Below are 21,860 nucleotides of genomic sequence, written 5' to 3'. Positions count from 1 at the left end.
TTTGGGCCTTTTTGTGGTCATTTTTCTTCTTTAGGTGCAGGTTTTGTCTTTCTGTGGTATATTTACCTCTTCTTGGGGTGACTTTGTGTGTCATTGTGGTAATTTTGGCTGTTTGTTGTTGATTTGGTTTCTTTTTGTGGGAATTTTCCAGCATTCATCTTTGTTGCAGTTTTTCTCAGAACTCAGATGTGTTTGAATCCTTTTGTCTTTTTGTGACAGTTTCCCCTCATTTTGTGGTAATTTTAGCCCATTTTCTGATGACTTTTGGAACTCTGTTCAGTGAATCCATGAACTCTCTTTAACCTGAATCTCAGTGACTTTTTTATTTTGTGGTTCTTCAGAGACCAGGTGTTTATTTTCCAGTTTTCATTCCGGTGTTTCTCAGCTGCTGTGTGCATCAGCCGTGTTCATGCGTGTGCTTTGCTCCTTAACGTGTGGATGGCGTGTGGAGCGTGTTTGTGTGTGCGTCGCCGTGGAAACGCCGTGGGCCTGACAGAGCTGTCAAACTGTCGGCGGCGGCGACCGGAGGATTCCAAACAATTTGAGCGCTAATGTTGAGAAACATGTTGGCGATTCCCAGCGAGACCAAAGCCGAATATATAAATAATAAAGACACACACCTGAACAAAACGCTGACAGCAAGGAGACACGCTCACAGGCATTAATATTTCATCAGGAGGAGGACGAGGAGACACAACTACTGCCGCTTTAAGAAGGAAAACAACTGATGAACGGGAGATGAACAGGAATCCACAGATCCTGAGCATCTCCAGGTCTGGATTTCTGCTCTAATCTTCTCAGACACTTCAATCCTTCTTCTGCTTCTGTCTGAAAAATCAAGTGAAGTCTGAGGAGAAAACATGAAATCTGCTCTCACTAAATCAAAACTTTAAATCATGTCATTGTGTTTTCTCTTCCCAGATCAAACCAGGAGATGTTCTACCTGAAGAAAAAGTGAACCCAGTCTGGGTTTAGAGCCTCCACGTTTCATTAACATTCTTTGATTCTAGACGTCATTTAACCCTCCTGCTGCCTTCATTTACGGGCTCCAAAAAATACGGTTTTCTTGTCTGAAAAAACATCCAAAAATTCAGCAAAAAAATCCTCCAAATATCAGAAAATTTGCAAAACCTTCAGGAAGAAAATTCCAACAATTCCTTAAAAGCTCCCCTGAAAAGATTTATTTAAAAAAAATTCCCTAAACTTCCCAAGAAAATTCTTGTAAATATTTTCAAAGAATGAGTAAAAATCTTCCAAAAAAAAAAATCCTATAAATATCTGAAGTGATTCCATAGATATCAGTAAAACTTCTGATATTTTCTTTAAGAACATTCACATAAAAATCAACCAAAAGTTCTGGTTCAGACAGAAGCAGAGTTTTCAGAGAGATTCACCGGAAAACTGGTGCTGAGACGAAAACAGCCGGAAGAACTGACGACAAGAGAAAGGAGGAATACAGGAGAGAAAGACGAGGAAGAGGAGGAATAAACAGAGGAGGAAGAGGAGGAATAAACAAAGAGGAGGAAGAGGAGGAATAAACAGAGGAGGAAGAGGAGGAATAAACAAAGAGGAGGAAAACAGGAGAGAAAGAGGAGGAAGAGGAGGAATAAACAGAGGAGGAAGAGGAGGAATAAACAAAGAGGAGGAAAACAGGAGAGAAAGAGGAGGAAGAGGAGGAATAAACAGAGGAGGAAGAGGAGGAATAAACAGAGGAGGAAGAGGAGGAATAAACAGAGGAGGAAGAGGAGGAATAAACAAAGAGGAGGAAGAGGAGGAATAAACAAAGAGGAGGAAGAGGAGGAACAGAGTACAGATGGAGGAGAAAATGAAATGAAAGAAAAGAGATGAAAAAGCAGGAGAGAGCAGAGAAAGATGGAGACAGAGGAGTTAGAGAAGATGTGAAGGATGGATGGATGGATGAAGAGGAACAGAGAGAGTGAAAGGTTGAATGAGTCATATCTGCAGTCGTCACCTTTCAGTCTGAGATCTGGAGGATTTATGAGGAGATTCAGTGAAACTCGACTCCGTTAAAGCATTCATTCATGTTAACACGTTCATCTGCTCAGATATTCATGGTGGAAGAACACAGAGAGGCTCATTCATTCATTCATGTTAACATGTTCATCTAAACCAGGGGTGTCCAACATGAGGCCCGTGGACCAAAAGTGGTCCTCCAGAGGGTCCAACATGAGGCCCGTGGACCAAAAGTGGTCCTCCAGAGGGTCCAACATGAGGCCCGTGGACCAAAAGTGGTCCTCCAGAGGGTCCAACATGAGGCCCGTGGTCCAAAAGTGGTCCTCCAGAGGGTCCAACATGAGGCCCGTGGTCCAAAAGCGGTCCTCCAGAGGGTCCAACATGAGGCCCGTGGACCAAAAGTGGTCCTCCAGAGGGACCAACATGAGGCCCGTGGTCCAAAAGTGGTCCTCCAGAGGGTCCAACATGAGGCCCGTGGACCAAAAGCGGTCCTCCAGAGGGTCCAACATGAGGCCCGTGGACCAAAAGTGGTCCTCCAGAGGGTCCAACATGAGGCCCGTGGACCAAAAGCGGTCCTCCAGAGGGTCCAACATGAGGCCCGTGGACCAAAAGTGGTCCTCCAGAGGGTCCAACATGAGGCCCGTGGTCCAAAAGCGGTCCTCCAGAGGGTCCAACATGAGGCCCGTGGACCAAAAGCGGTCCTCCAGAGGGACCAACATGAGGCCCGTGGTCCAAAAGTGGTCCTCCAGAGGGTCCAACATGAGGCCCGTGGACCAAAAGCGGTCCTCCAGAGGGTCCAACATGAGGCCCGTGGGCCAAAAGTGGTCCTCCAGAGGGTCCAACATGAGGCCCGTGGACCAAAAGCGGTCCTCCAGAGGGTCCAACATGAGGCCCGTGGACCAAAAGTGGTCCTCCAGAGGGTCCAACATGAGGCCCGTGGACCAAAAGCGGTCCTCCAGAGGGTCCAACATGAGGCCCGTGGGCCAAAAGTGGTCCTCCAGAGGGTCCAACATGAGGCCCGTGGACCAAAAGCGGTCCTCCAGAGGGTCCAACATGAGGCCCGTGGACCAAAAGCGGTCCTCCAGAGGGTCCAACATGAGGCCCGTGGACCAAAAGTGGTCCTCCAGAGGGTCCAACATGAGGCCCGTGGACCAAAAGCGGTCCTCCAGAGGGTCCAACATGAGGCCCGTGGACCAAAAGTGGTCCTCCAGAGGGTCCAACATGAGGCCCGTGGTCCAAAAGCGGTCCTCCAGAGGGTCCAACATGAGGCCCGTGGACCAAAAGCGGTCCTCCAGAGGGACCAACATGAGGCCCGTGGTCCAAAAGTGGTCCTCCAGAGGGTCCAACATGAGGCCCGTGGACCAAAAGCGGTCCTCCAGAGGGTCCAACATGAGGCCCGTGGGCCAAAAGTGGTCCTCCAGAGGGTCCAACATGAGGCCCGTGGACCAAAAGCGGTCCTCCAGAGGGTCCAACATGAGGCCCGTGGACCAAAAGTGGTCCTCCAGAGGGTCCAACATGAGGCCCGTGGACCAAAAGCGGTCCTCCAGAGGGTCCAACATGAGGCCCGTGGGCCAAAAGTGGTCCTCCAGAGGGTCCAACATGAGGCCCGTGGACCAAAAGCGGTCCTCCAGAGGGTCCAACATGAGGCCCGTGGACCAAAAGCGGTCCTCCAGAGGGTCCAACATGAGGCCCGTGGACCAAAAGTGGTCCTCCAGAGGGTCCAACATGAGGCCCGTGGTCCAAAAGTGGTCCTCCAGAGGGTCCAATCAAAGTGTAAAAATTCCAGAGAAGACATTAACTGCAGATTGTAAATTAGTAAAACTATAAATTTAAAATCATTTCTAGACCATGACAAGTTGTTTGGATCAGAAAGTGAAACACTAGATTGTTCTTTGTTCTTTTGTGTCTCATTTTTGTAATATTTTGTCGTATTTTGTTGTTGTTTTGTATTTAGCTTTATTCGTCGTTTTGGTCATTTTGTGTGTCCTTTTTGTCTCACTTGTGTTGTTTGTCTTATTTTGTCATTTTGTTTATTTTTTGTCTATTGTTGTGGCTTTGTAACTTTATCTCATTTTTTGTCATTTTGTTTCTTGCTTTTGCCGCTTTGTGTCTCACTTTTGTTGATTTTTGTATCGTTTGTGTAATAATTTGTCTTGATTTTGTCGTTTGTCCTTTTTTGGCTCATTTTGTTGTGTCGTTTGTGTTCATTTTTTGTCCTTTTGTGACTTTCCTGTATCTTTTTTTAATTTTGTTTTGTGTCATTTTTGTCATTTTGTTTCTCATTTATGTTATGCTGTGTCTTGATTTTGTATTATTTTGTTGTTTTTAGTCTTTCTTTGTCTTCTTTTGTGGTTGTGATCCTCCAGTAAATCCTCCATGGTTCACCTCCAGGTGACTAAATGTTGTGTTCCTTTGTAGACACTCTGTGATCTGGAAGTTGTAATGTAGAAATGATAAACTGAGGATGGATGTTGATGGAACTGAATTTATTTTTCTGAATAAATTTCAGTTTGTTTGTGATGTTTAGTAAAAAGATAATTCCTTAAATGTGAACATCAGGAACATAAGAATTGTGGTTATTTATCAGTTATAAAGCTGTTATTAATACGTTCGTCTACACAGATATTAATATTAAACTGAATTTGAAGAATTCTTAGTCTATGAATGAATGTCTTGTGTTCACATTTTATTTGATTCTGATTATATTTCATGTAAAAACAACATTAAAACCAACAAACTTTTAAAATCTGAATTATTTATTGATCAGTTTCTGAAAATTTTCTCCCAACAGAAGAATAAAAAAAGAATCAAAATTGCAGATAGAGAAAAACAACGAGACTTTTTAGCTTCTTATTTTTCAAAGGAAAGAAAAGCATTAATTAAAAAAAGCCGTTTCGCTGCTATTTAAATTTCATTTTGGCTCTAAATTAGAATTCAGATATTTTGTGTGCGATCAGTAAATAATTCAGTCTGACCTTCATTTTCTTTACAACTGAACCAAAACCAGAAATCTCAGCTGAGCAGCAACACAAAAACACGCAACATCCAATTAATACCAAACTCATCACACACACGGCTGCACCGCACGCACACGCACACGCACACGCACACGCACACGCACACGCACACGCAGCAGCAGGACCAACGTATGAATAACCAATTAGTGTCCGACACGTCGCATGGAAATGAGTGAAATATGAGCCGCAGCCTCGCAGGACGACAAACACAACAAAACAACACAAACAGCAACACAATGAGCAGCCATTTACATTCCTCTGTTTCCTCCTGTGTGTGCGCCACGCATCCGACATGTAAGTCTCCATGACGACACGCTGACAACACCCTCAAAGTCTGCACAACAACAACACAATACCAACACAACAGAACAACACAACAACACGCTACACACTCACGGGGTTCATTCATTTTATTCAGCTGAGGTTTGATTTAGTGTGCTTTTATATGTACGTGTGTGTGTGTGTCTGTGTGTGTCTGTGTGTGGATGATAACCAGGATGAGGCTCCTCAAAGTCGGGATGAAACGCCGACAGGCAGCGAGTCAAAGACGAGTCTGGTCACACAGATTACTGCTGTTAGCACTCACACTCTGAGTGTGTGTGATTACAGTTAGCTGTGTGTGTGTGTGTGTGTGTGTGTGTGTGTGTGTGTGTGTGTGTGTGTGTGTGTGTGTGTCACATGTTATTGTGTTGTTATGTCTCCATCTTGTTTGTGCGTCTCCTGTTGTACCAGACAACAATAAGCTGCATTATTCTTTAGAAACTCAACTAAATCTGGTCAAAGTTCCTCCCCAAAAAGGTCAAAACGACCACAAACAGCTGCAAAACCAGCACAAAAAACTCTAAATTTCCACAAAAAGATGCAAAATCAGCACAAAAAGGTGCAAAATTTTCACAAAAAGGACAAAACTACCACAAACCAACACCAAAGCAGCACAAAAATAGTGAATAGAGATGCCAAATTATCACAATGCAATACAAAGTCAGCACAAAAATATCAAAAATATCCACAAAAACACACTAAATCTGCACCAAAAGATGCAAAATGACCACAAAGAACCACCTGTTTCTTCATCTCCAGTACTTTTATTAGTGATCAGAGTTCTACCTTCTGACTGGGAATATTTCCAGAGTTCCAGGTCCTTGAAGTCCACAGAGGAGAATGTCCCCTGGAAAAAGTTTTAGAGTAGACTCTACTCTAGAACTTTCTCCAGTTGTCAGTAGGTCGACTCTAGAACTTTCTCCAGTTGTCAGTAGGTCTACTCTAGAACTTTCTCCAGTTGTCGGTAGGTCTACTCTAGAACTTTCTCCAGTTGTCGGTAGGTCTACTCTAGAACTTTCTCCAGGTGTCGGTAGGTCTACTCTAGAACTTTCTCCAGGTGTCGGTAGGTCTACTCTAGAACTTTCTCCAGGTGTCGGTAGGTCTACTCTAGAACTTTCTCCAGTTGTCGGTAGGTCTACTCTAGAACTTTCTCCAGGTGTCGGTAGGTCTACTCTAGAACTTTCTCCAGGTGTCAGTAGGTCTACTCTAGAACTTTCTCCAGCTGTCGGTAGGTCTACTCTAGAACTTTCTCCAGCTGTCGGTAGGTCTACTCTAGAACGTTCTCCAGGTGTCAGTAGGTCGACTCTAGAACTTTCTCCAGTTGTCGGTAGGTCTACTCTAGAACTTTCTCCAGCTGTCGGTAGGTCTACTCTAGAACTTTCTCCAGCTGTCGGTAGGTCTACTCTAGAACTTTCTCCAGGTGTCAGTAGGTCTACTCTAGAACTTTCTCCAGGAGACCTTCTCCTTTCCTGCTTCCAGTCTTTAGTCTCACTCAGAACATTCCAGGTCCTTGAAGTCCATAGAGGTGGGTCCAGATTTATCATTTTTTTAACGGACTTTTTAAGAACTTCGTCAGTCCAGCAGATAGAACCATGACATTTAGGAGGAGAAACATCTGAGTTCTAGGAAAAATTGACTCCAGATCGGGACGGATGCAGGGATGTCTTGAGCTGTTGTGTTTCCCTGTTGTTCCTGTTGTGTTTACCTGTTGTTCCTGTTGTGTCTATCTGTTGTTCCTGTTGTGTTTACTTGTTGTTCCTGTTGTGTTTACCTGTTGTTCCTGTTGTGTTTACCTGTTGTTCTTGTTGTGTTTACCTGTTGTTCCTGTTCTGTTTACCTGTTGTTCCTGTTGTGTTTAACTGTTGTTCCTGTTGTGTTTACCGGTTGTTCCTGTTGTGTTTACCAGTTGTTCCTGTTGTGTTTACCTGTTGTGTTTACCTGTTGTTCCTGTTGTGTTTACCTGTTGTGTTTACTAGTTGTTCCTGTTGTGTTTACCTGTTGTTCCTGTTGTGTTTACCAGTTGTTCCTGTTGTGTTTACCTGTTGTTCCTGTTGTGTTTACCTGTTGTGTTTACCTGTTGTTCCTGTTGTGTTTACCTGTTGTTCCTGTTGTGTTTACCTGTTGTTCCTGTTGTGTTTACCTGTTGTGTTTACCTGTTGTTCCTGTTGTGTTTACCTGTTGTTCCTGATGTGTTTACCTGTTGTTCCTGTTGTGTTTACCTGTTGTTCCTGTTGTGTTTACCTGTTGTTCCTGATGTGTTTACCTGTTGTTCCTGTTGTGTTTACCTGTTGTTCTGGGCCACCTGGCTGCACTGCCTCCTGTTGGTGGGTGAGGGGTACTGCAGGCTGCTCAGTCTGATGGACATCTGCTCAAGAGCGACTCTCTGAGCTTCACACTGACTGGAGATCAGCTCCATCTGCAAGATACAGAGCAGAGCACACCTGAGCTACAGGTAACACACGTAGTACTAGAGGGTACACGTGGTACTGGAGTGTAATTGTAGCAGTTGAGGGTATGATATAACATCTATTTTAAATAATATATAACATTCTACTTTAATAGAAGTATAATGTAGCACTGTGACTGTTAGTAGTAGTATAACGTAGTAGTATTACTGTCTACTGCAGGTACAGAAATCAAACTGAACTCTGGATATTAAATTAAAATAATTTCTAACAAATTAATTTAGTGATTTTTGAGAGTTTAATATTTTTGAAGCTGCAGAGCTGATTAAAGATCATCTGATCGTGTGTGTGTGTGTGTGTGTGTGTGTGTGTGTGTGTGTGTGTATCATCTTCTGAGTGTGATTAGTGTTTATTGCAGATGAATGAGATCCGTCCGGTCGTGTTCTGATGGATGTGAACTTTAAATCCCTGGAAGTAGCAACAAGCCGCTAGAAAACCTCTCAGCTGCGCACACACACAGACACACACACACACACACACACACGCTGCATGTACATGTGTGTACATCTGGACGTAGAGACGCTCTGATTTCACGGGTAGCTTGGATTGCTTCTCTCTGCCTCAGATTAGCCTCATATCTCCCATCAGGCTGCACAAATGTTCCCATAAAGCAACACACAAATTGCTGCACGCACACGAAAATAAACATATTCACACATGAATCTTTCCCACAAATTATCCTCACAACTACACACACACACACATCACAGCGAGTCGCACTCAGTATCCAGACAATCATATAGAGGCACTCAGCGCCGCTCACATGTAATTGCATACAAACTATATGGAGATGAGGCTTCAATTGAACCAATGAAGGCAGAGTAAGTGTGTACAAACACACACACACACACACACACACACACACACACACTCCACCGCCTGCTTTCTCCTCATTCAGTAACAATCTGAATAAAGTGTTGTCGCGTTGCGTCGCGTTCGCCGTCCGATCTACTTAGCGGCGTCGGCGGAAGGATCTGGAAAGGTCATCCAATCTGTGGAAGGCATAGCGGCTCAATCAGAGCACTAATAAACAAACCGGCAGCAACAATCAGCGGCGCTCAGGTGTTCCTGCTGCTGCCGCTCACAAATCACACTAACTGGAGCTCTCAGAAACTCACTTTGTCTAAACGCCGCTCCGCTTTCCTTCATTACGCTGCCCGGCGGTTTGCTTCTGGTTAGCGGACGCAGAGTCGGCTCGTTGTTCATTAGCTGGACTCTGGTTCCTGGAGGAGTTTAAGAACATCTGAGCTCAGAAGAACATTTAAAATATTCCCAGTTAGGACCAAGAAAGTTCCAGAATAAAGACGCATTCATTAAGGAAAGGACTTTCAACATGAGGAACGTTGAGGTTCTATTACAGGAACAGGCAGGTTGCTGCTTTTTGAAGTAATTTTTGTTGGCCTTTTCTTGACATTGCTAGACAGCTTAGTAGAGGCAGACAAAAAAATTAGGGAGAAGAATTTGAGGAAGACCTGTAGCAGAGGACCATGAAATATGACCAAGTTTACAGCAAACTAAAAGAAATTAAGGAAGAGAACAGAGAACGTCCTCAGGAAGTTCATCCTGGTCAGTGCTAACACGTCACGACGTCTCTGAATCGGTCGGTTATTTACTTATACGTTTGTACGAGGTTTGGAGCGAGAAACAATCTGAGGTACGAAAAATCAGTGACATCATTGTCTGTTTAATCCGGATCATTCTGTAGAGTGGTCTGACGGTAGAACAGTCTGATTGTAGAACGGTCTGACTGTAGAACGGTTTGACTGTAGAACGGTCTGACTGTAGAATGGTCTGACTGCAGAACAGTCTGACTGTAGAACGGTCTGACTGTAGAATGGTCTGACTGTAGAACGGTTTGACTGTAGAATGGTCTGACTGTAGAACGGTTTGACTGTAGAACGGTCTGACTGTAGAATGGTCTGACTGTAGAACGGTTTGACTGTAGAACGGTCTGACTGTAGAATGGTCTGACTGTAGAACGGTTTGACTGTAGAACGGTCTGACTGTAGAATGGTCTGACTGTAGAAGGGTTTGACTCTAAAATGGTCTGACTGTAGAATGGTCTAACTATTGGGGGCGGCATGGCTCAGTGGGTAGAGTGGCCGTCTTGCAACCGGAGGGTTGCGGTTCGATCCCCCGGCCCGTCGTGCTCATGTCGAGGTGTCCCTGAGCAAGACACCTAACCCCTAACTGCTCCTGGTGGGTCGTGGTTAGCGCCTTGCATGGCAGCTTCCGCCATCAGTGTGTGAACGGGTGAATGTGATGTATCATGTAAAGTGCTTTGGATAAAAGCATTATATAAATGCAACCATTTACCATTTAGTATAACTGTAGAATCGTCTGACTGTAGAAGGGTTTGACTGTAGAAGGGTTTGACTCTAGAACAGTCTGTCTGTAGAAGGGTTTGACTGTAGAATGGTCTGACTGTAGAACGGTTTGACTGTAGAACGGTCTGACTCTAGAATGGTCTGACTGTAGAAGGGTTTGACTGTAGAATGGTCTGACTGTAGAACGGTCTGACTCTAGAACAGTCTGACTGTAGAATGGTATAATTATAGAATGGTCTGACTGTAGAATCGTCTGACTAATTCTTTCCAGACGTAAACATGTTAGTAATTTTGTTCTCTCTGATCTGTTTCTGTTGCTGCATGAAAACATCTGAGACTAAAAACTGAAATCAACTGAAATAGAATCTGATGTTTGTGTCATTAATGTGCATGTGTGTGGTACTGTGTGTTTCCATCCCATCGTTAGCGCTGCTAATAGACACAAATCAATAAGAATCTGCTTCATTTGATGAATATGTGGACATCCCCTGACACACACACACACACACACACACACACACACACACACACACTAAAACACACATGTATTTGTGGGACATGGGAACATACGAGGAGCTCTGCAGAGGGAGGATCTGTTGAGGGTTTCCAGGGATTCTGGATAAATTGGCTCCAACATGTAAACAAAAAGCCCCAAAATGACTTAATACACACACTATAACACACACACACACGCTCAGATCTACAGACATGTTGTGTGTGTGTGTGTGTGTGTGTGTGTGTGTGTGTGTGTGTGTGTGTGTGTGTGTGTGTGTGTGTGTGTGTGTGTGTGTGTGTGTGTTTTAGTGTGTGTTGTATTTGCGGCTGTGAAAATGTGGCTTGATCTCGACAGTGTCTGAATCTTTTAGTGTTTGTTAGTGTGTATGTTAGCGGGTATGTGTGTTATAGTGTGTGTGTGTGTGTGTGTGTGTGTGTGTGTGTGTGTGTGTGTGTGTGTGTGTGTGTGTGTGTGTGTGTGTGTGTTGTAGTGGGAGTGTGTGTCTCCTGGGGTTTTCCTGGGGCTAAAACTGCCAATCAAGCAGTGGTGTTGGACTGAACAGCAGCAGCTCAGAAACCTGCAGGATCTAAACTCTCCGTCTGTCTCCATTCATTAACAACAGATCAGATGGTCAATCAATACCAAGATCAATCAGATGATCAATGAGATGATCGATCAATCAGCAGATCGATCAGATGATCAATCATACCACAGACCAGTGCTGCTGTAGATCCATGAAGATGAGATAAAATCTCAGATTATCCATCAGAGTTCAGCTCCTGATCACCAGGTTCAGATACGGGTCAGAGTCTGGAGGTTCCTCTGGTTCCTCTCAGTGCTTCCTCTTTAGGGTTATGGTTTCCTCTAAACCCTCTAAACGTAGATGCAAATGAAGAATCCATTGGCTGTTTTCATTCTGATCAGTTAAAACAAGATGTTGATCTTTGATCAGGACCAACTGATCGTATTTATTCCATCTTCCTCTGATCCAGTTTATTGATCTGACTTTCACTCAGGAGAAACTCTGAGTTTCAGGATTTAACTGAAGCTCCAGAGAAATCAGGACTTATGGATTATAAAACCTTTAAAATGAGACTCTCAGAGATGTGATGAACTACAGGGACACCTCCTGACCTGAACATCCCATAATGCCCTGCTGCTTGTCCTGTCTGCTTCCACCAGCCCTCATGACTCTGATTAGATCAGGTTTTATGACGCTTAATTATTTCCTAATGAGTGTGCGTGTTAATTAGAATAGTGTCTGATGTTAATTAGCCGCATTAATGGAGCTGCTGCACCAGCTGCCCGAGCTGCCCGAAGTCATACATCCACCAGCATCTCAATCCACCAACATCTCCATCCACCAGCATCTCTGTCCACCAGCATCTCCGTCCACCAGCATCTCCGTCCACCAGCATCTCCGTCCACCAACATCTCCATCCACCAACATCTCCATCCACCAACATCTCCATCCACCAACATCTCCATCCACAAACATCTCCATCCACAAACATCTCCATCCACAAACATCTCCATCCACCAACATCTCCGTACACCAACATCTCCGTACACCAACATCTCCGTCCACCAACATCTCCGTCCACCAACATCTCCGTCCACCAACATCTCCATCCACCAACATCTCCGTACACCAACATCTCCATACACCAACATCTCCATCCACCAACATCTCCATCCACAAACATCTCCATCCACCAACATCTCCGTCCACCAACATCTCCGTACACCAACATCTCCGTACACCAACATCTCCGTACACCAACATCTCCGTCCACCAACATCTCCGTCCACCAACATCTCCGTACACCAACATCTCCGTACACCAACATCTCCGTACACCAACATCTCCATCCACCAGCATCTCTGTCCACCAACATCTCCATCCACCAACATCTCCATCCACAAACATCTCCATCTACAGACCATCCTAATTGTGACCAATGACAGGGACTAATACCAGACTGATCCCAGGTGTGATTAAAGCACCTGGAATCAAAATGAAAAACAGCCAGTCAGATTCCTGCTGGCATGGAGCTGCAGAAAAACAGGAAAACTAATCAATAGTTTCTATTAACCGGCAATCAAACATTCCTCTGATGTTCTGCTTTGGTTTGAGGAACATTTTCTGTTGCTTTAGTCTCAATATGAAAGCTGATCAATGATCAATGATCTTCAGATTAATAGTACCAACAGTGAAGAAGCTAAAATCCATAATCAATAAATAAATCAAAATTAGACAAACGTGACGAAGATGTTGGAATAAATCAGCTTTAACACTCTGTTAACGAAAGTCGAAATAAGGAAAGAAGCAGTAGAACCTGATCAGTGATCAATAACCACTAATCACAGCTGATCAGTGATAGTCCAGGATGCACGGTGGAGATGTGGACTTTATTTTGTGCTGGCCGAAGCAGAAAGACGGCGTTGGGCTGCTTCTGATGTCTGATGAATTATTTTGGTGCCAATCCATTTCATATTTAATTAAAATATCATTTTAAAACATAATTAAGTTTTTAATCCGACTGAGAGCGAATCTGCAGCAAAGCAAAGAGACGAGCGACGAATCCAGCGGACGACGCCTGCAGGCTGCTGAAACACACACATGCATAAAACACGCTAAAACACGCACGCATTACAACACACACACACACACACACACACACACACACACACACACATGCTTTACAACACGCTAAAACACACTAAAAGACACATGCATTACAACACACACACACACGCTTTACAACACGCTAAAACACACTAAAACACACATGCATTACAACACACACACACACACACACACACACACACACACACACGCTTTACAACACGCTAAAACACACTAAAACACACATGCATTACAACACACTAAAACACACTAAAACACACATGCACTAACACTCTCAGGTGGGTCTCTGGGTTGCTTTCAGTTTCTTCTAAGGTAGAAATGTTGAGAATCTCCTTCAGAATGAACAGATTCAGTGTGTGTGTGTGTGTGTGTGTGTGTGTGTGTGTGTGTGTGTGTGTGTGTGTGTGTGTGTGTGTGTGTGTGTGTGCATAAACACACAGCATGCGGCCAGCGGTTGCTGATGGCCGAGCTAATTATGCATGAAATCAAATATGATTTAAAAACAACTTCACAAGAAACTCTGCTCCAACACACACACATAAAACACACACATTAACACACACACACATTAAAACACACACATAAAACACACACACACATTAAAACACACACATAAAACACACACACACATTAAAACACAGACACTCAGCAGGAGACGATGGAGATGATTGTGTGTCTGTAAGAAGGGAACAAAGATTCATGTTTATTCTGTTTTAAGAAGCTTCAGATTTTCTTCTAAAAGACGTTAAAGCAGAATTCCATCTGATGGTGGAACATCTACATCTGATGGTCAAACATCTACATCTGATGGTCAAACATCTACATCTGATGGTGGAACATCTACATCTGATGGTGGAACATCTACATCTGATGGTCAAACATCTACATCTGATGGTGGAACATCTACATCTGATGGTGGAACATCTACATCTGATGGTCAAACATCTACATCTGATGGTGGAACATCTACATCTGATGGTCAAACATCTACATCTGATGGTGGAACATCTACATCTGATGGTGGAACATCTACATCTGATGGTCAAACATCTACATCTGATGGTGGAACATCTACATCTGATGGTGGAACATCTACATCTGATGGTGGAACATCTACATCTGATGGTGGAACATCTACATCTGATGGTGGAACATCTACATCTGATGGTGGAACATCTACATCTGATGGTCAAACATCTACATCTGATGGTGGAACATCTACATCTGATGGTCAAACATCTACATCTGATGGTGGAACATCTACATCTGATGGTGGAACATCTACATCTGATGGTGGAACATCTACATCTGATGGTCAAACATCTACATCTGATGGTCAAACATCTACATCTGATGGTCAAACATCTACATCTGATGGTCAAACATCTACATCTGATGGTCGAACATCTACATCTGATGGTCAAACATCTACATCTGATGGTGGAACATCTACATCTGATGGTGGAACATCTACATCTGATGGTGGAACATCTACATCTGATGGTCAAACATCTACATCTGATGGTGGAACATCTACATCTGATGGTCAAACATCTACATCTGATGGTGGAACATCTACATCTGATGGTGGAACATCTACATCTGATGGTGGAACATCTACATCTGATGGTGGAACATCTACATCTGATGGTGGAACATCTACATCTGATGGTGGAACATCTACATCTGATGGTCAAACATCTACATCTGATGGTGGAACATCTACATCTGATGGTCAAACATCTACATCTGATGGTGGAACATCTACATCTGATGGTGGAACATCTACATCTGATGGTGGAACATCTACATCTGATGGTGGAACATCTACATCTGATGGTGGAACATCTACATCTGATGGTCAAACATCTACATCTGATGGTCAAACATCTACATCTGATGGTCAAACATCTACATCTGATGGTCAAACATCTACATCTGATGGTCGAACATCTACATCTGATGGTCAAACATCTACATCTGATGGTGGAACATCTACATCTGATGGTGGAACATCTACATCTGATGGTGGAACATCTACATCTGATGGTCAAACATCTACATCTGATGGTGGAACATCTACATCTGATGGTCAAACATCTACATCTGATGGTGGAACATCTACATCTGATGGTCAAACATCTACATCTGATGGTGGAACATCTACATCTGATGGTGGAACATCTACATCTGATGGTCAAACATCTACATCTGATGGTGGAACATCTACATCTGATGGTCAAACATCTACATCTGATGGTGGAACATCTACATCTGATGATTTATTTTATGTTCTTCAGTCTGTTTGGGCTTCACAATGTCTGATCTCTTAGAGATATGAGGATCTACAGGAAGCAGCAGGTCTGCAGAGGACCAGAGAACCTAACAGACTGACCTTCCTTCATCCACTGGCTCCACATTTAACAGCAGAAACCAGGATTTAAACCTGAAAACACACCAGCAGCTCTTCATCTTTAAACACAACCAGAACCAGCAGACAGATACTGTAGAAGAAGCACAAATTAAAAAAAAAAAAAAAAAAGCAGCATGGCTCAGAAACAGAGAACAGAGGATCTAGTTGTTGGAGATCCATCCTGCAGGGAGAAATATTTTCTACTAATGAGTAGAAAGGAAACATGGAGATAGAACATCTACAGGATGAGGAGAAAAAGCCACTACAAAGAGACACAGAACGACAATAATGAGACACAAAACAAGAAAATCTGAAAACAAACGGACAAAATGAATACAAACATGATTAATTCAAGGACCGTAGGAAAGTTTAGACTCTAATTTTGTTTTTCCAGTTTCTGTCTGATGATAGTTTAGATCTAATGTTGTAATATCAGATCAGGTGTGAATCAGCAGCAGACAGGAGTCTTTCTACCTGCATGATGTTTGACAGACGTCTTATGGGGCGGCATGGCTCTGTGGGTAGAGTGGCTGTCTCGCAACCGGAGGGTTGCGGTTCGATCCTCAGCCCGTCGAGCTCATGTCGAGGTGTCCCTGAGCAAGACACCTAACCCCTAATTGCTCCTGGTGGGTCGTGGTTAGCGCCTTGCATGGCAGCTTCCACCATCAGTGTGTAAATGTGTGTGTGAATGGGTGAATGTGATGTAAAGCGCTTTGGATAAAAGCGCTATATAAATACAACCATTTACATGTTTGTAGATTTTAGTGTTTATCAGACATGTTTGTAGTTTTTGGTGTTTGGCAGACATGGTTGTAGTTTTTGGTGTTTGGCAGACATGGTTGTAGTTTTTGGTGTTTGGCAGACATGGTTGTAGTTTTTCTGCTGCTCCAGTGGTTCATGAAGGTCCGTGTTGTGTTTAAGGACCCTGTAAAACACAACTGTGGTTTCTCCCTGAAGTCGACCTTTTCTCTGCCGCCCTCTGAATGTTTTTAGTCTCCAGACTGCTGCAGACTGGGAATCAGCAGTGCCGCTGGTGTTTCATGACTCTTTCATGACCACGTCCTCCAGTAGAACCCGTCCAGCCAGTGCAGGGTCAGCTAGCGGCGCTGGAGTTTATTCACTATTTATTCTGCACTTCATCACCTCCTCCATTAATCCGGCGGCTGCTGAACGCTCCGCTGACCACAGCTGGATCACACCAATGTCTATCTGCAGCTTTAAATATTCAGTGACAATTATTCTGCCCTGACTGGAGCTGGAAGCTGCAGAAAGTCAAGATGAAGCTCCAGAACAATAAAAGAACGTCTGGAAAAACCACCGTTAAAGAGCTCCAAAGTAACAGAAGACCGTCTGGAAACAACAACAAAAAAAAAATCACTGTTAAAGAGCCGCAGAGGAACCAAAAACATTAAATATCAGACTGACAGGTGTCCAGTTAACCAGCTGATCAGTTCATGTGAGTCTGACTGGGTTAAAGGAAGAGACTGGTCTGACAGAGACGCTAACAGACGCTAACGTTAGTGCTAATGTTAGTGGCTAACGCTAGCCGACTGTCTGCTTCTGGTCTGATTTCAGAATCATTTCCATAAAAACAACATCTGACCAGTTTAACTCTGTTAGTACAGAATGATGGTGAGGTACAGTCAGACCATTCTAACTACAGATTGTAATTTTTTATTTTATTTTACAGAATTACCTAAATATGCTTCGATTCGTCCCGTAAAATTATTCCCTCTGAGGACGCCGTTTGTTGACATCACGGTGATGTCGTTATGGTTGCCTTGGTGACGAACGTCTCTCAGGTGTCATTACAGCAGCTGCTAATTTAATCTGAGCGATCTGACTGGTCGATTCTTCTATCGCAGCTAATGAGGCCGTAAAAAGATCCGGTGGTTTTCCTGGTGAGGATCGGGTGAACTGTCGCCGTGGAAACCGTAAAAACCCGTTAAAGAAGACTCTGGGGGTTGACGGGGCAGACGCTAACAGCCGTAAAGCATTTCCTGTCAGATAGTTCAGATTTTTCAGTAAAATAACTCCTCAGTGTTTCATGGTTTTAATTCTAGAAACTTCGTGCAGCCAGCGGAGGAGTTCGGCCACTAGAGGTCACCAACAACAGGTTTAGATTCTCTAAACAAACAAATGAGAGGATTGTTGTGAGTCTAATTGCTGCTGGTCTCTTCTGATTTCTCAGAATTAAAACTAAAACATCAGCTCACGCCTGGCTGAGCGCACATTAAAAATGCAGCCGGCTCCTCCAGAATCAAATTATCTCCAGCTCCTCGTATCCATCTCCATCACGGTGTGGTCTCCAAAACAACCAAATTAGACGTGGCGCTTATTTACGTGGCGGGTGGCAGAGGGGAATTAAGATTTTGGGGGGTAAATTACAGGTAATTAAGGTCCATTCTGTGTAATTCTCAGCTATTAGATGTAATTTGACGTCTGCGACAGAAGAAGAGTCCAGCTCCTTATTTATTCTGCTGCTGGCTCCACAGTCCTGCTGTCCTCCTCAGCAGACGTTCAGCTTCCTTCAAGGACACCATCCAGCTAGTTTCAGTTTCTAATGTGGAACATAAATCAAAAATAGAACGGCTACAATCCTCAGCCTCACTGCCCATACAGAGACTAAAGGAGGAACTCTGCACCTCCTCATCTTCACTCGTATGGAGTCAGAAGGTCTGATGTTCAGGAGGAGATGGTTCTGAGCAGATTCAGTCCAGATCTACTGGATTCTACAAATGAGTGTCAGATGGAGAATCAGTGAGAGAAGAGGAGATAATGGAGATCATCTTCTCCATCAGATGCAGATGTTCTTCTGTTTCCATGTTTCCTCTCCTCTCTGCTCATCATCTGCAGATGTTTCTCCATGCTGGATGGCTCTCCAACATGTTTCTGAGTCATGCTACTTTATTTTATAGGCTTTTCTTTTCAGTCTCTCTCTGGTTGTTTTGTGTTGTTCTGTCGTGTTTTTTTCCCCATTTTTAATCATATTGTGGTCACATTTCTGTCATTTTGTGCATTTTTCGGAGTCATTTTCTGTCTATTTTTTGTCGTTTTCTACCTTGTGTAGCGTCTCGTTTGTCAGTTTGTCGGAGTTTTTCTTGTTTTCTGTCACATTTCTGTTGTTTTCTTCCTGTTTTGTGGCAGTGTGTCTCATTTTTGTCATTCTCATTCTAATTTGTGTTGCGTCATGTCTTGCTTCTGTCATTTTGTTGGTCTGGTTTTTGTCCTTTAGAGTGTTATTTGGGTTGTTTTATGACTGCTTTTTGTGTTTTTGTCTCATTTTTGTGTTTTTCTTGTTGATATTAATCCTAACCCTTTTTAAGGGAGTCGTGTAGAAAACAAGGATTTCATGAAAATATCATGACTTTAGGCTGATATTTGGTTAATTTTCCTGATTATAGGTTGAAGCTTTAGTTTTTATTTTAGGTTTTTGGGTTTCTGGTGGAGTCATTTTGCTAATTTTTTATTTAAGATGACAAATATTTTTGGTTTTGTGATTCAGATGATTAAATTTAATTTAAATATTTTCAGTTCCAGATGATTTCCAGTCAAACATGATATTAACCTTATATTTTTCATTGTGATGGTTGATTTTCAGGTCTATCTAAAGATAAAGATGCAGCTTTGTGTGGGTCTGTTCCGTTAGATTCCAGGTGGATGAATCTGAGGGATATTTAGCTGTTTTGTGGGATAAAGCCGCCCCAGACGTGTCAGTAAGAGGCTCAGCCATTGGCTCCTGGTCTCCAAACATCGTCTCATTGTAATCAGCAGCCCTTACAGCCAATCTGCTGCCCATAAAAGTGTCTGCAGCCGGATGATGAACGGCAGCAGAATTACCTTATCGCCTCTGATTTACGGTGCCTCACAGGTAGAAAACAGCCTCCACACCTCCGCTGCTCATCCCTCCATCCCCCATCCTCGCCTTTATCGCTGCCTTCCCTCCTCTTTTGTTCTCATATCTGCTTTTATCTCTGCCGCTCTTCACTCTTAAACTTTATTCTGTCCATCTTCTTCTGCTTCTTCTCTTATCCATCTCTGGTTCTCATCCCTCCTCGTTTTCATTTTACTGGTTTCTCCTCTCAGGAATCTCCTGATCTGATATCAAACATCGATCATTTCTAACTGGTCAGTGTCGACTTTAACCTCCTGCTGCTCCGTCTGCGTTCATCATCACAGTTCTTCTTCTTCTTCACAATCTGGAGGTTTCCACAGACCTGGAGTTTAATTCTGTTATGAAACACCCACTAAATATTTTAAAGAGGAATAAAAATGTAAAAAGCAGGTGTTGGACAACAAACAGGAAACTAGAAAAGCGATCAGAGAGCTCAGTCCTCCTCCAGAGCTGCTGATTCACTGGATCATCATTTTCCATCTCGTTTTTGTCATTTTGTGTCTTTTTTTGTGTCTCCTGTCATTTCTTCTTGTTTTTGTAGTTTTGTGTCTCATTATTATCATTTTGTGTTTTGTTTTTGTCATTTTGTGTTCCATTTTTGTTGTTTTGTGTCTCGTTTTTGTCATTTCAAATCTCGTTCCTGTCATTTTGTGTCATATCATAGTCATCTTGTGTCTTGTTTTTTCTGTTTTGGGTTTTGCTTTTGTTGTTTTATATCTTGTTGTTGTCATGTATCTTGTTTTTCTCATTTAGTGTCTTGTTTTTGTTGTTTCATTGTGTGTTTTATTTTCAGCTTGTGTTTGACTCAGAAATGCCTCAGAAATGACGAGTTTAACTGGTGTTTAACAGGAATAAAGTCAATAAAGTGGGTTTTGAACGGTAATTCCAGCCTGCAGAGCTTCTGGTTGTGTTTTACTGGAGAAGCTGCTTCAGTGTTTCAGCTTCATGCTGAATACAGATGAGTTAAATGTGAGGACGAAGCTGAGATCAGGACGTAATTAAAGCAGCAGAAGGACAGTCGGAGTCTTTATGTGCTGCTTCGTGTCTCTGCATTAATTCATTCACAGAAAGTCTGTTTGTGTGTCTGACAGCAGAATTAAACCAAACAGAGAGAAATGAAACAGACTCCATGTTTCTGACATCAGCTGGAAAAAAAACAGCAGCTTTAAAACAGCAGGCCGAGTTTCAGGTCTAGTCTCTGGTCTGGTCTCTGGTCTGGTCTCTGGTCTGGTCTCAGGTCTGGTCTCTGGTCTGGTCTCTGGTCTGGTCTCTGGTCTGGTCTCTGGTCTGGTCTCTGGTCTGGTCTCTGGTCTGGTCTCTGATCTGGTCTCTGGTCTGGTCTCTGGTCTGGTCTCAGGTCTGGTCTCTGGTCTGGTCTCTGGTCTGGTCTCTGGTCTGGTCTCTGATCTGGTCTCTGGTCTGGTCTCTGGTCTGGTCTCAGGTCTGGTCTCTGGTCTGGTCTCAGGTCTGGTCTCTGGTCTGGTCTCTGATCTGGTCTCTGGTCTGGTCTCTGGTCTGGTCTCAGGTCTGGTCTCTGGTCTGGTCTCAGGTCTGGTCTCAGGTCTGATCTCTGGTCTGATCTCTGGTCTGATCTCAGGTCTGGTCTCAGGTCTGGTCTCAGGTCTGATCTCAGGTCTGGTCTCAGGTCTGGTCTCAGGTCTGATCTCAGGTCTGGTCTCAGGTCTGGTCTCAGGTCTGATCTCTGGTCTGGTCTCAGGTCTGGTCTCAGGTCTGATCTCAGGTCTGGTCTCAGGTCTGGTCTCAGGTCTGGTCTCTGGTCTGGTCTCAGGTCTGGTCTCAGGTCTGATCTCTGGTCTGGTCTCAGGTCTGGTCTCAGGTCTGATCTCTGGTCTGGTCTCAGGTCTGGTCTCAGGTCTGATCTCTGGTCTGGTCTCAGGTCTGGTCTCAGGTCTGATCTCTGGTCTGGTCTCAGGTCTGGTCTCAGGTCTGATCTCTGGTCTGGTCTGGTCTCAGGTCTGGTCTCAGGTCTGATCTCTGGTCTGGTCTCAGGTCTGGTCTCAGGTCTGATCTCAGGTCTGATCTCAGGTCTAGTCTCAGGTCTGGTCTCTGGTCTGGTCTCAGGTCTGATCTCTGGTCTGGTCTCAGGTCTGGTCTCAGGTCTGATCTCTGGTCTGGTCTCTGGTCTGGTCTCAGGTCTGGTCTCTGGTCTGGTCTGGTCTGGTCTTAGGTCTGGTCTCAGGTCTGATCTCTGGTCTGGTCGCTGGTCTGGTCTCAGGTCTAGTCTCAGGTCTGGTCTCAGGTCTGGTCTGATCTCACATCTGATCTCGGGTCTGATCTCAGG

At 43.8% G+C, this 21,860-nt stretch overlaps 1 protein-coding gene across 1 annotated transcript in view; it reads right to left on the bottom strand.

Annotated features, from left to right (window-relative positions):
• The window catches only part of akap6 (A kinase (PRKA) anchor protein 6), a 176,834-nt gene that overhangs the window by 84,032 nt on the left and 70,942 nt on the right, over nucleotides 1–21,860 (bottom strand). The window contains exon 14 of the mRNA XM_051947550.1: nucleotides 7,598–7,728. Within this exon, the coding sequence (XP_051803510.1) occupies nucleotides 7,598–7,728 (131 nt within the window). The remainder of the gene's footprint in view (nucleotides 1–7,597; nucleotides 7,729–21,860) is intronic.

This window comes from Acanthochromis polyacanthus, chromosome 1 (genome assembly GCF_021347895.1).
Source record: "Acanthochromis polyacanthus isolate Apoly-LR-REF ecotype Palm Island chromosome 1, KAUST_Apoly_ChrSc, whole genome shotgun sequence".
NCBI lineage: Eukaryota > Metazoa > Chordata > Actinopteri > Pomacentridae > Acanthochromis > Acanthochromis polyacanthus.
Note: the sequence above shows the minus strand (reverse complement) of the source record. Positions and strands in the feature narration are given on the sequence as shown.